This window comes from Oncorhynchus kisutch, unplaced genomic scaffold (genome assembly GCF_002021735.2).
Source record: "Oncorhynchus kisutch isolate 150728-3 unplaced genomic scaffold, Okis_V2 Okis01b-Okis20b_hom, whole genome shotgun sequence".
Lineage (NCBI taxonomy): Eukaryota > Metazoa > Chordata > Actinopteri > Salmoniformes > Salmonidae > Oncorhynchus > Oncorhynchus kisutch.
In genome coordinates, this window is record NW_022261978.1 from 10,429,274 (window position 1) to 10,443,588 (window position 14,315).

At 41.6% G+C, this 14,315-nt stretch overlaps 1 protein-coding gene across 2 annotated transcripts in view; it reads right to left on the reverse strand.

The window, feature by feature from the left end:
* Positions 1–4,175: 4,175 nt before the first annotated feature.
* LOC116358936 (zinc finger protein 664) overlaps positions 4,176–14,315 on the reverse strand; it is a 16,386-nt gene continuing 6,246 nt past the window's right edge. Inside the window, exon 3 of one of the 2 annotated variants that reach the window (XM_031811375.1) lies at positions 4,176–5,354. In XM_031811375.1, coding sequence (XP_031667235.1) covers positions 4,489–5,354 — 866 coding nt within the window. In that variant the 3' untranslated portion in view covers positions 4,176–4,488. The remainder of the gene's footprint in view (positions 5,355–14,315) is intronic. The other variant, XM_031811377.1, reaches the window with a different exon arrangement.

Here is a 14,315-nt window from a genome sequence, read left to right on the forward strand (position 1 = left end):
TACAGTAACATAATTAGTATTCTGATTAGTACATATACAGTAACATTATAGTATTCTGATTAGTACATATACAGTAACATAATAGTATTCTGATTAGTACATATACAGTAACATTATAGTATTCTGATTAGTACATATACAGTAACATTATAGTATTCTGATTAGTACATATACAGTAACATAAATAGTATTCTGATTAGTACATATACAGTAACATTATAGTATTCTGATTAGTCAGTCCTGATTGAAATGTATACATAATTAGTCATCATTGATAAAAATTCCCTTAACAGTGGGTCGACACACAAGTTAATGTCCCTATAGTACATTACACACTTACCTCCCGTCAGTAACCGGTTATGGTATAAAGAGTATACAGATAATGTAAGCAAATAAACTTATCGCTGTTATGGATGAGCGCGTTGTTTGTTCTGTTCCTCTCTCTCTCCATCGCTGTAGCTTCCGGGTATGCTGGATAAGGACCCGAGCGAAGGGAATCGGGCTGACTTTGTAGTGCCTGTTCCGAATGGCTCATTAATGTAAATGGGCATATTGAAAGACACCATGTCAGTAGTGATATAATTTTGTAAAATGTTATATTACAAAGATATTATATATTGTTTCATTTTTAAAAAAAAGTGCTTAATTCATTAGTGTTAATTGTTCTGATGGGTACAAAAGGAGCCTCTCTTTTAGTTCATTTTGGAGGCATTTTGGATTGAGCTGTGGATTGGTTTAAACTGTCCTCAAGGCATTTTGGATTGAGCTGTGGATTGGTTTAAACTGTCCTCAAGGCATTTTGGATTGAGCTGTGGATTGGTTTAAACTGTCCTCAAGGTATTTTGGATTGAGCTGTGGATTGGTTTAAACTGTCCTCAAGGCATTTTGGATTGAGCTGTGGATTGGTTTAAACTGTCCTCAAGGCATTTTGGATTGAGCTGTGGATTGGTTTAAACTGTCCTCAAGGCATTTTGGATTGAGCTGTGGATTGGTTTAAACTGTCCTCAAGGCATTTTGGATTGAGCTGTGGATTGGTTTAAACTGTCCTCAAGGCATTTTGGATTGAGCTGTGGATTGGTTTAAACTGTCCTCAAGGCCTTTTGGATTGAGCTGTGGATTGGTTTAAACTGTCCTCAAGGCATTTTGGATTGAGCTGTGGATTGGTTTAAACTGTCCTCAAGGCATTTTGGATTGAGCTGTGGATTGGTTTAAACTGTCCTCAAGGCATTTTGGATTGAGCTGTGGATTGGTTTAAACTGTCCTCAAGGCATTTTGGATTGAGCTGTGGATTGGTTTAAACTGTCCTCAAGGCATTTTGGATTGAGCTGTGGATTGGTTTAAACTGTCCTCAAGGCATTTTGGATTGAGCTGTGGATTGGTTTAAACTGTCCTCAAGGCATTTTGGATTGAGCTGTGGATTGGTTTAAACTGTCCTCAAGGCATTTTGGATTGAGCTGTGGATTGGTTTAAACTGTCCTCAAGGCATTTTGGATTGAGCTGTGGATTGGTTTAAACTGTCCTCAAGGCATTTTGGATTGAGCTGTGGATTGGTTTAAACTGTCCTCAAGGCATTTTGGATTGAGCTGTGGATTGGTTTAAACTGTCCTCAAGGCATTTTGGATTGAGCTGTGGATTGGTTTAAACTGTCCTCAAGGCATTTTGGATTGAGCTGTGGATTGGTTTAAACTGTCCTCAAGGCATTTTGGATTGAGCTGTGGATTGGTTTAAACTGTCCTCAAGGCATTTTGGATTGAGCTGTGGATTGGTTTAAACTGTCCTCAAGGCATTTTGGATTGAGCTGTGGATTGGTTTAAACTGTCCTCAAGGCATTTTGGATTGAGCTGTGGATTGGTTTAAACTGTCCTCAAGGCATTTTGGATTGAGCTGTGGATTGGTTTAAACTGTCCTCAAGGCATTTTGGATTGAGCTGTGGATTGGTTTAAACTGTCCTCAAGGCATTTTGGATTGAGCTGTGGATTGGTTTAAACTGTCCTCAAGGCATTTTGGATTGAGCTGTGGATTGGTTTAAACTGTCCTCAAGGCATTTTGGATTGAGCTGTGGATTGGTTTAAACTGTCCTCAAGGCATTTTGGATTGAGCTGTGGATTGGTTTAAACTGTCCTCAAGGCATTTTGGATTGAGCTGTGGATTGGTTTAAACTGTCCTCAAGGCATTTTGGATTGAGCTGTGGATTGGTTTAAACTGTCCTCAAGGCATTTTGGATTGAGCTGTGGATTGGTTTAAACTGTCCTCAAGGCATTTTGGATTGAGCTGTGGATTGGTTTAAACTGTCCTCAAGGCATTTTGGATTGAGCTGTGGATTGGTTTAAACTGTCCTCAAGGCATTTTGGATTGAGCTGTGGATTGGTTTAAACTGTCCTCAAGGCATTTTGGATTGAGCTGTGGATTGGTTTAAACTGTCCTCAAGGCATTTTGGATTGAGCTGTGGATTGGTTTAAACTGTCCTCAAGGCATTTTGGATTGAGCTGTGGATTGGTTTAAACTGTCCTCAAGGCATTTTGGATTGAGCTGTGGATTGGTTTAAACTGTCCTCAAGGCATTTTGGATTGAGCTGTGGATTGGTTTAAACTGTCCTCAAGGCATTTTGGATTGAGCTGTGGATTGGTTTAAACTGTCCTCAAGGCATTTTGGATTGAGCTGTGGATTGGTTTAAACTGTCCTCAAGGCATTTTGGATTGAGCTGTGGATTGGTTTAAACTGTCCTCAAGGCATTTTGGATTGAGCTGTGGATTGGTTTAAACTGTCCTCAAGGCATTTTGGATTGAGCTGTGGATTGGTTTAAACTGTCCTCAAGGCATTTTGGATTGAGCTGTGGATTGGTTTAAACTGTCCTCAAGGCATTTTGGATTGAGCTGTGGATTGGTTTAAACTGTCCTCAAGGCATTTTGGATTGAGCTGTGGATTGGTTTAAACTGTCCTCAAGGCATTTTGGATTGAGCTGTGGATTGGTTTAAACTGTCCTCAAGGCATTTTGGATTGAGCTGTGGATTGGTTTAAACTGTCCTCAAGGCATTTTGGATTGAGCTGTGGATTGGTTTAAACTGTCCTCAAGGCATTTTGGATTGAGCTGTGGATTGGTTTAAACTGTCCTCAAGGCATTTTGGATTGAGCTGTGGATTGGTTTAAACTGTCCTCAAGGCATTTTGGATTGAGCTGTGGATTGGTTTAAACTGTCCTCAAGGCATTTTGGATTGAGCTGTGGATTGGTTTAAACTGTCCTCAAGGCATTTTGGATTGAGCTGTGGATTGGTTTAAACTGTCCTCAAGGCATTTTGGATTGAGCTGTGGATTGGTTTAAACTGTCCTCAAGGCATTTTGGATTGAGCTGTGGATTGGTTTAAACTGTCCTCAAGGCATTTTGGATTGAGCTGTGGATTGGTTTAAACTGTCCTCAAGGCATTTTGGATTGAGCTGTGGATTGGTTTAAACTGTCCTCAAGGCATTTTGGATTGAGCTGTGGATTGGTTTAAACTGTCCTCAAGGCATTTTGGATTGAGCTGTGGATTGGTTTAAACTGTCCTCAAGGCATTTTGGATTGAGCTGTGGATTGGTTTAAACTGTCCTCAAGGCATTTTGGATTGAGCTGTGGATTGGTTTAAACTGTCCTCAAGGCATTTTGGATTGAGCTGTGGATTGGTTTAAACTGTCCTCAAGGCATTTTGGATTGAGCTGTGGATTGGTTTAAACTGTCCTCAAGGCATTTTGGATTGAGCTGTGGATTGGTTTAAACTGTCCTCAAGGCATTTTGGATTGAGCTGTGGATTGGTTTAAACTGTCCTCAAGGCATTTTGGATTGAGCTGTGGATTGGTTTAAACTGTCCTCAAGGCATTTTGGATTGAGCTGTGGATTGGTTTAAACTGTCCTCAAGGCATTTTGGATTGAGCTGTGGATTGGTTTAAGCTGTCCTCAAAAGGTATACTTGTAATGGCAGTTGTTTTTCTTCCGGAATCACTGTGTAAATAAACACCCAGAAGCACAGAAGACCTGAGAATCACTGTGTAAATAAACACCCAGAAGCACAGAAGACCTGAGAATCACTGTGTAAATAAACACCCAGAAGCACAGAAGACCTGAGAATCACTGTGTAAATAAACACCCAGAAGCACAGAAGACCTGAGAATCACTGTGTAAATAAACACCCAGAAGCACAGAAGACCTTTTGCTCCTCCGACATCTTTTTATTGTGATTGAGGTTTAGGTTTTCCAGTTTGGCCTTCTGGCTCTACTCTACGTGACAGCTACTTGCTTATATATATATGCATGTACATTTTGCAATATGAAAAGCATATGATGAACAACAGAGGGTTTATACTTGTATCAATCCAATCTAACAAAGCTCATCAAAACTCAATAGACATTTTAAAATATGTAATCTGACATTAGACATGATCATGTCTCGAAATGAAAAAAACAAAAGCAAAATGATTTTAATTTCATGAGGATTAGACAAAAACACAAATGATCAGTCAAAAACTCAAGTCAGAACACAGGCTCTCGATTCTCTCATGAGATTTCAGGTCCTCTAACTGGGAAAATGTCTTTCCACACTGAGAGCAGTGGTATGTCTTCTCCTCCTGTGTATGTATTCTTTCGTGCTTATTCAGCTGCCTTAACCAATTAAATCTCTTTCCACACTGGGAGCAGTGGTAGGGCTTCTCCTCTCGTGTGTGTGTCCTGTCATGCCTATTCAAGGCTTCTAACTGGGTAAAACTCATTCCACACAGTGAACATTGGTAGAGCTTTTCCTTTTTTTGTGTGTGTACTCGCTCATGTGTTTTCAGGGACCCTAACCACCTAAAACTCTTTCCACAATGGGAACAGGGGTAAGACTTCTCTCGTGTGTGTGCTTTCTCATGCAGTTTCAGAATCCCTAACAACCTAAAACTCTTTCCACAGTGGGAACAGTGGTAAGGCCTCTCTCCTGTGTGCGTCCTCTCATGCATTTTCAGGCCCACTAACCATGTAAATGCCTTTCCACATTTGGAGCAGTGGTAAGGCTTCTCTCCAGAGTGTATTCGCTTATGACTTTTCAGACTCCCTAACTGACTAAAACTCTTTCCACACTGGGAACAGTGGTAAGGCTTTTCTCCTGTGTGTGTTCTCTTATGACCTTTCAGGCTCCCTAACTGACTAAAACTCTTTCCACACTGGGAACAGTGGTAGGGCTTTTCTCCGGTGTGTGTTCTCTCATGTAATTTCAGGTGTTGTGATCGGTTAAAACTTTTTCCACACTGGGAGCAGTGGTGTCGTCTCGCTGGTTTGGACGTCTCTGGGTCTGGTTCCCCTGAATGACTCTCCCCGCTGTCAGAATGAGAGTCTGGTCGCTCTCCTGCTAAAGACAAAGTATTTAGTTAAATACTGAACAGAGGCCTGAATGAAACCTTCCTATGTGGTTTAATGGGCAGTAGATAGCCTAGCGGTTAAGATCAAGTTTAAAAAACAATTGAATCCATTTTAGAATAAGGCAGTAACATAAAACAACATTTTGAAAAAGTCAAGGGGTCTGAATACTTTATGAATGCACTGTATATCTGGCCTTGTGTATTGGGTTATTGTCGTGCTGAAAGGTGAATTTGTCTCCCAATTTTCCTCCAGGATTTTGCCTGTACTTAGCGCTAGTCAGTTTCTTTTTATCCCTAGTCCTTGCAGGTGACAAGCATACCCATAACATGATGCAGCCACCACCATGCTTGAACATATGAAGAGTGGTACTCAGTGATGTGTTGGATTTGCCCCAAATATAAAGTTAACTTCTTTCTTTACTTTTAGTTCCTTATTCCTATTAGGTTTAATCCAGACTAGATTTATGTAATCCTACTTCCTATGAGGTTTAATCCAGACTAGATCCCTCATTAATCTGAGGTCAGAACATTTGAGGTCAGGTTTTCAGAATATTAACAAAAAAAAACACTTGTGTCCATCATAATAAATATACACGATATGTATGTGGACACACACTCATATTAGTGGATTCAGCTATGTCAGACACACCTGTTGCTGGCAGGTGTATAAAATCGAGCACACGGCCACGCAATCTCCATGGACAAACAATGGCAGTAGAATGGCCTTACTGAAGAGCTCAGTGACTTTCAACTGTCATAGGATGCCACCTTTCCAACAAGTCAGTTTGTCAAATTTCTGCCCTGCTAGAGCTACCTGGGTCAACTGTAAGTGCTGTTATTGTGAAGTGGAAACATCTAGGAGCAACAATGGCTCAGCCGCAAAGTGGTAGGCCACACAAGCTCACAGAACGAGACCGCCGAGTGCTGACGCACGTAGCGTGTAAAAATAGCCTGTCCTCGGTTGCAACACTCACTACCGAGTTCCAAACTGCCTCTGAAAGCATTATCAGCACAAGAACTGTTAGTCGGAAGCTTCATGAAATGGGTTTCCATTGCAGAGCAGCCGCAGAAAAGCCTAAAATCAACATGCGCAATGCCAAGTGTCGGCTGGAGTGGTGTAAAGCTCGCCACCATTGGATTCTGGAGCAGTGGAAATGCAATCACTGGAGGGATGAAAATCTCTGGAGAGATGAATCACCCTTCACTATCTGGCAGTCCAACGGAAAAATCTGGGTTTGGCAGATGCCAGGAGAACACTACCTGCACCAAAGCATAGTGCCAACTGTAAGGTTTGATGAAGAAGGCATAATGGTCTGTTTTTCATGGTTTGGGCCACTTGAAGGGAAATTGTATTTATACATTTTTTTACCTCCAGGTTCTCCTGTATTTAGTGATTGTCATTTGGTAGTTACAGTCTTGTCCAATCGCTGCAACTCCCGTACGGACTCAGGAGAGGCGAAGCTCGAGAGTCATGCATCCTCCAAAAACATGACCCTGCCAAGCCACACTGCGTCTTGACACACTGCTCGCTTAACCCGGAAGCCAGCAGCACCAATGTGTCAGAGGAAACACCGTACAACTGGCGACGGCATCAGCGTGCATTGAGCCCTGCCCACCACAAGAAGTCGCTAGAGCGCGATGGGACAAGAACATCCCGGCTGGCCAAACCCTCGCCGAACCCGGACGACGCTGGGCCAATTGTGAGCCGCCTCATGGGTAATCCTGTCGTGGCCGGCTGAGACACAGCCTGGGATCGAACCTGGGTCTGTAGTAACTGCGATGCAGTGCAGTGAAAAACAGTGGAAAGCCTACACATTATAGTTATCAGATTCACATGGAATTGTTGTGCAATTTAAATGTTTGAATATGAAATTGTTTGGGAGGGGATGAAATGTGATTTTAGAATTGGGTTTTCATGAGTGAATTAGGCCCGACTCAGTGGCCCGCCCACCTGAGCAGACATTGGTTATAAACTATGAAACACGCCCTCCTCTCCCTTCCTATATAACGCTTTGACGACAATATAACGACCTGTTCCGAGGACGTGAGGACGACGGTCCATACATTAAAAAGGACTAACATGTCAACTACAGAACTAAGCCAACCTCAGCGTGAGCTTTGGTTGTGAATGGTATGAACTTTGAACTCTTATTCACTAAAGAAGTGAGACATCCTAGACGTTGAGTTAGCAACAGCAGTTAAAAACATGGGCTAGGAAAGGACAGACAGAGTATCCCGTCTACCACCCAACGACGACACTACAACGTTTCCCGTTCACCACCAGAGACACTCTTCAAAGGACAAAGGACTCTGTTGGCCATCTACCACCAACTTATGGAAGCGCAGCTCAGAGTTAATATTTATTGCATTTTCCTTATACAAATGGGCGGTAATTTAGAATGCATAGGATATTGTATTTACGATAGCATAGCTTCTCGCTTTGTTCTTCAGTCTTCCCGCTCTTTCACTCAAACCCAACCCCCGTTCTTTGTGTAACCAGCTGTCATATCTGCTCCGTCCACCAGGGACATTTACCTTTATGACATCATTTGTAATCAAGGTATGATTCATTCTGTGTATATGTAATTCTGTGTGATTAGTTAGGTATTTAGTAAATAAATAATTAACCCAATTTTGTATTGCTGATTCAACTTGTTAGCAAGGGTTCGTGAAGATAACCAAGAATTTACAACTTTCAGATGAGACATAAATAAGGTGACGATTGATATTGACTGCAATTGATGTAAAATATTACTAGGTCTTTAAACCTCTTGACGCTAGGGGGCACTATTTTTATGTTTGGAAAAATAACGTTCCCAAAGTAAACGGGCTATTTCTCAGGACCAGATGCTAGAATATGCATATAATTGACAGATTAGGATAGAAAACACTCTAAAGTTTCCAAAACTGTCAAAATATTGTCTGTGAGAATAACAGAACTGATATTGCAGGCAAAACCCTGAGGAAAATCAAACCAGGAAGTGGCTTCTATTTTGAAAACTCCATGTTCCATAGCTTCCCATTGCTCCATTTAAAGGGATATCAACCAGATTCCTTTTCCTATCGCTTCCTCAAGGTGTCAACAGTCTTCAGACGTAGTTTCAGGCTTTTATTTTGAAAAATTAGCCAGACTGATAACATCGCGTCAAGTGCTCTCATGAGTTTTGCTCGCAACAGAATTTGGACAGCTATTGTTTTTCCCTCTCCTACTGTGAAAGACATTTGCGGTTGATATATTATCGATTATATATTTTAAAAACAACCTGAGGATTGATTATAAAAAAGTTTGACATGTTTCTGTGGACATTACGGATATTATTTGGAATTTGTCTGCGTTGTCGTGACCGCTCTTTCCTGTGGATTTCTGAGCATAATGCGCCAAACAAAAGGAGGTATTTTGGATATAAAATAAAATCATCTTTATGGAACAAAATGAACATTTGTTGTCTAACTGGGAGTCTCGTGAGTGAAAACATCCGAAGATCATCAAAGGTAAACGATTCATTTGATTGCTTTTCTGATTTTCGTGACCAGGCTACCTGATGCTAAGTGTACTTAATGTTTTGTCATGTGATCGATAAACTTACACAAACGCCTGGATTGCTTTCGCTGTAAAGCATAATTTCCAAATCTGAGACGACAGGTAGATTAACAAAAGGCTAAACTGTGTTTTGCAATATTGCACTTGTGATTTCATGAATATTAATATTTTTTGTAATATTAATTGACTGGCGGGCTATTCTATTCAGTGGTTGCTAATGACAATTATCCCGTTTAAGTATTTTACATATATTATAGTACTATAGTAAAGTATTACAGTATTATATATTATAGTATAGTATTATATATTACAGTATATTATATATTAGAGTACTATAGGTCCAGGCTGAAAGAGACAGCAGAAGTATTATACATATATTATAGTACTATAGTATAGTATTATAGTATAGTATTATATATTATAGTACTATAGGTCCAGGCTGAAAGAGACAGTAGAAGTATTTTACATATATTATAGTACTATAGTAAAGTATTACAGTATTATATATTACAGTATAGTATCATATATTACAGTATATTATATATTAGAGTACTATAGGTCCAGGCTGAAAGAGACAGCAGAAGTATTATACATATATTATAGTACTATAGTATAGTATTATAGTATTATATATTATAGTACTATAGAAAAGTATTATAGTATAGTATTATTGTCACGCCTTGGTCTTAGTGTTTTGTGTTTTCGTTATATATTTTGGTCAGGCCAGGGTGTGACATGGGTTTACGTGTTGTGTTTCGTATTGGGGTTTTATAGGATTTGGGATTGCTAGGTTTAGGGGTGTGTCTAGTTAGGCTTGGCTGCCTGAGGCGGTTCTTGATCAGAGTCAGGTGCTTCTCGTTGCCTCTGATTGGGAACCGTATTTAGGTAGCCTGAGTTCGCTTTGTCTTTCGTGGGTGATTGTTCCTGTCTCTGTGTAGTTTCACCAGATAGGCTGTAATTAGGTTTCACGTTCCGTTTGTTGTTTTCGTATTTATTTATTTATTTCATGTATCGCCGTTTTCTTTATTAAAGATCATGATTAACCACCACGCTGCATTTCGGTCCGACTCTCTCTCAACAAACGAAGAACGCCGTTACAGAATCACCCACCACACACGGACCGAGCGGCGTGGTTACAGGCAGCGACCGCAGGAAAAGCGAAAGGAGGAATGGACATGGGAGGACGTTATGGACAGCAATTGCATGGAGTATACGACGTGGGAAGAAATCGACAGGTGGGCGGCCGACCCAGAGAGAGTGCAGGAGCCCACATGGGATTCGCTTGAGCAGTGCGAAGAAGGCTATAGGCGAATGGAGTCGAATAGGAAAACACGGCGGCGCAGAGCGAAACCCGAAAGTCACCCCAAAAAATGTATTGGGGGGGGGGGCTCAGGGAGAGAGTGGCAGAGTCAGGAGTCAGACCTGAGCCAACTCTCCCTGTTAATCATGAGGAGCAGCGATATAAGGACTTCTGGTCTTGGGAGATGATATTAGACGGAAGAGGACCCTGGGCTCAGCCTGGTGAATATCGCCGCCCCAAGGAGGAAGCAGAGGGAGCAGGAGATAGGAGCCGGCGATACGAGGGAACACGGTTGGCAAGGAAGCCCGAGAAACAACCCCAAAAAATTATTGGGGGGGGGGCTTACAGGGAGTATGGCTATGCCAGGTAAGAGACCTGCGCAAACTCCCTGTGCTTTCCGGTGGGCTAAAGAGACCGGGCAGGCACCGTGTTATGCTAGTGAGCGCACGGTGTCTCCAGTGCGGGTGCATAGCCCGGTACGGTTCATACCAGCCCTTCATATTTGCCGGGCTAGAGTGGGCATCGAGCCAGGTAAGCTTGGGCAGGCTCGGTGCTCAAGAGCTCCAGTGCGCCTGCACGGTCCGGTCTATCCAGAGCCACCTCCACACACCAGTCCTCCGGTAGCAGCTCCCCGCACCAGGCTTCCTGTGCGTGTCCTCGCTCCAGTATCACCAGTGCCCGCACCACGCATCAGGCCTACAGTGCGCCTCTCCTGCTCTGTCGGAGTCTCCCGCCTGTTCAGCACAGCCAGAGCCTTCCTTCCCTCCTGCGCTGTCGGAGTCTCCCGCCTGTTCAGCGCAGCCAGCGTTTTCCTCCTCTCCTGCGCTGTCGGAGTCTCCCGCCTGTTCAGCGCTATCAGAGCCTTCTCTCTCTACAGCGCTGCCGGAGCCTCCTGCCTGTTTGAAGCAGCCTGAGCTGCCAGTCTCCATGGAGCTGTCAGTCTGCAAAGAGCTGCCAGTCTGCAGGGAGCTGCCAGTCTGCAAGGTGCTGTCAGCCTGCATGGAGCAGTCAGAGCTGTCAGTCTGCATGAAGCAGCCAGAGAAGCCAGTCTGCAAGGAGCTGTCAGTCTGCAAGGAGCTGTCAGTCTGCAAGGAGCTGCCAGTCTGCAAGGAGCTGCCAGTCTGCAAGGAGCTGCCAGTCTGCAAGGAGCTGTCAGCCTGCAAGGAGCTCCCAGTCTGCAGGGAACTGTCAGTCTGCAAGGAGCTGTCAGTCTGCAAGGAGCTGTCAGTCTACAAGGAGCTGCCAGTCTGTAAGGAGCTGCCAGTCTGCAAGGAGCTGTCAGCCTGCATGGAGCAGTCAGAGCTGTCAGTCTGCAAGGAGCTGCCAGTCTGCAGGGAGCTGTCAGTCTGCAAGGAGCTGTCAGTCTGCAAGGAGCTGTCAGCCTGCATGGAGCAGTCAGAGCTGTCAGTCTGCAAAGAGCTGCCAGTCTGCAAGGAGCTGTCAGCCTGCATGGAGCAGTCAGAGCTGTCAGTCTGCATAGAGCAGCTAGATCCGCCAGTCAACCAGAATCTTCCAGATCTGCTAGTCAACCTGAATCTTCCAGATCCGCCAGCCAGCCAGGATCTACCGGAGCCTACTACCTACCTGAGCTTCATCTCAGTACTGGGCTTCCTCTCAGTACTGGGCTTCCCCTCAGTTCCGGGCTGCTCCTCAGTTCCGGGCTGCCCCTCAGTTCCGGGCTGCCCCTCAGTCCCGAGCTGCCCCTCAGTCCCGAGCTGCCCCTCAGTCCCGAGCTGCCTCAGTCCCGAGCTGCCCCTCAGTCCCGAGCTGCCCCTCAGTCCCGAGCTGTCCCTCAGTCCCGAGATGCCCCTCAGTCACGAGCTGCTCCTTAGTTCTGTGGGGTTCTGGGTGAGGACTATTAGGCCATGGTCGGCGGCGAGGGGGGATTATCCCAGGACGCGAAGGGGAGGAACTAGGACATTAATGAAGTGGGGTCCACGTCCCGAGCCGGAGCCGCCACCAATGACAGACGCCCACCCGGACCCTCCCTATGGTTTTGAGGTGCGTCCGGGAGTCCGCACCTTGGGGGGGGGTTCTGTCACGCCTTGGTCTTAGTGTTTTGTGTTTTCGTTATATATTTTGGTCAGGCCAGGGTGTGACATGGGTTTACGTGTTGTGTTTCGTATTGGGGTTTTATAGGATTTGGGATTGCTAGGTTTAGGGGTGTGTCTAGTTAGGCTTGGCTGCCTGAGGCGGTTCTTGATCAGAGTCAGGTGCTTCTCGTTGCCTCTGATTGGGAACCGTATTTAGGTAGCCTGAGTTCGCTTTGTCTTTCGTGGGTGATTGTTCCTGTCTCTGTGTAGTTTCACCAGATAGGCTGTAATTAGGTTTCACGTTCCGTTTGTTGTTTTCGTATTTATTTAGTTATTTCATGTATCGCCGTTTTCTTTATTAAAGATCATGATTAACCACCACGCTGCATTTCAGTCCGACTCTCTCTCAACAAACGAAGAACGCCGTTACAATTATAGTATTATATATTATAGTACTATAGGTCCAGGCTGAAAGAGACAGCAGAAGTATTATACATATATTATAGTACTATAGTATAGTATTATAGTATCATATATTATAGTACTATACAGTATTATATATTATAGTATAGTATTATATATTACAGTATATTATATATTAGAGTACTATAGGTCCAGGCTGAAAGAGACAGCAGAAGTATTATACATATATTATAGTACTATAGTAAAGTATTATAGTATAGTATTATAGTATCATATATTATAGTACTATACAGTATTATAGTATTATATATTATAGTATTATAGTATAGTATAGTACTATAGGTTCAGGCTGAAAGACACAGCAGAAGTATTATACATATATTATAGTACTATAGTAAAGTATTATAGTATAGTATTATAGTATCATATATTATAGTACTATACAGTATTATAGTATTATATATTATAGTACTATAGGTCCAGGCTGAAAGACACAGCAGAAGTATTATACATATATTATAGTACTATAGTATAGTATTATAGTATAGTATTATATATTATAGTATTACAGTATAGTAATTTATAGTACTAAAGGTCCAGGCTGAAAGACACAGCAGAAGTATTATACATATATTATAGTACTATAGTATAGTATTATATATTATAATATAGTATTATATATTATAGTATAGTATTATAGTATAGTATGATATATTATAGTATAGTATTATAGTATAGTATTATATATTATAGTACTCTAGTATAGTATTATAGTATAGTATTATATATTATAGTATAGTATTATATATTATAGTATAGTATTATATATTATAGTATTATAGTATAGTACTATAGTATTATATATTATAGTACTATAGTATAGTATTATATAGTATAGTATTAAAGTAGCATGGAAGTATTATACATCCTCCCTTGCGGACGTGTAACAATTCAAAATGTATTATAGTATAGTATTATATATTACAGTATTATATATTATAGTATAGTATATTATAGTACTATAGAACCAGGCTGAAAGAGACAGCAGCAGTATTATACATCCTCCCTTGTGGACGTGTAACAATTCAAAATGTATTATAGTATAGTATTATATATTACAGTATTATATATTATAGTATAGTATATTATAGTACTACAGGTCCAGGCTGACAGAGACATCAGCAGTATTATATATATATTATAGTATTATATATTATAGTATAGTATATTATAGTACTATAGGTCCAGGCTGACAGAGACAGCAGCAGTATTATACATCCTCCCTTGTGGACGTGTAACAATTCAAAATGTATTATAGTATAGTATTATATATTACAGTATTATATATTATAGTATAGTATATTATAGTTCTACAGGTCCAGGCTGACAGAGACAGCAGCAGTATTATATATATATTATAGTATTATATAGTATAGTATATTATAGTACTACAGGTCCAGGCTGACAGAGACAGCAGCAGTATTATATATATATTATAGTATTATATATTATAGTATAGTATATTATAGTACTATAGGTCCAGGCTGACAGAGACAGCAGCAGTATTATACATATATTATAGTACTATAGTATAGTATATTATATTATAGTACTATAGTATAGTATTATAGTATAGTATTATATATTATAGTAT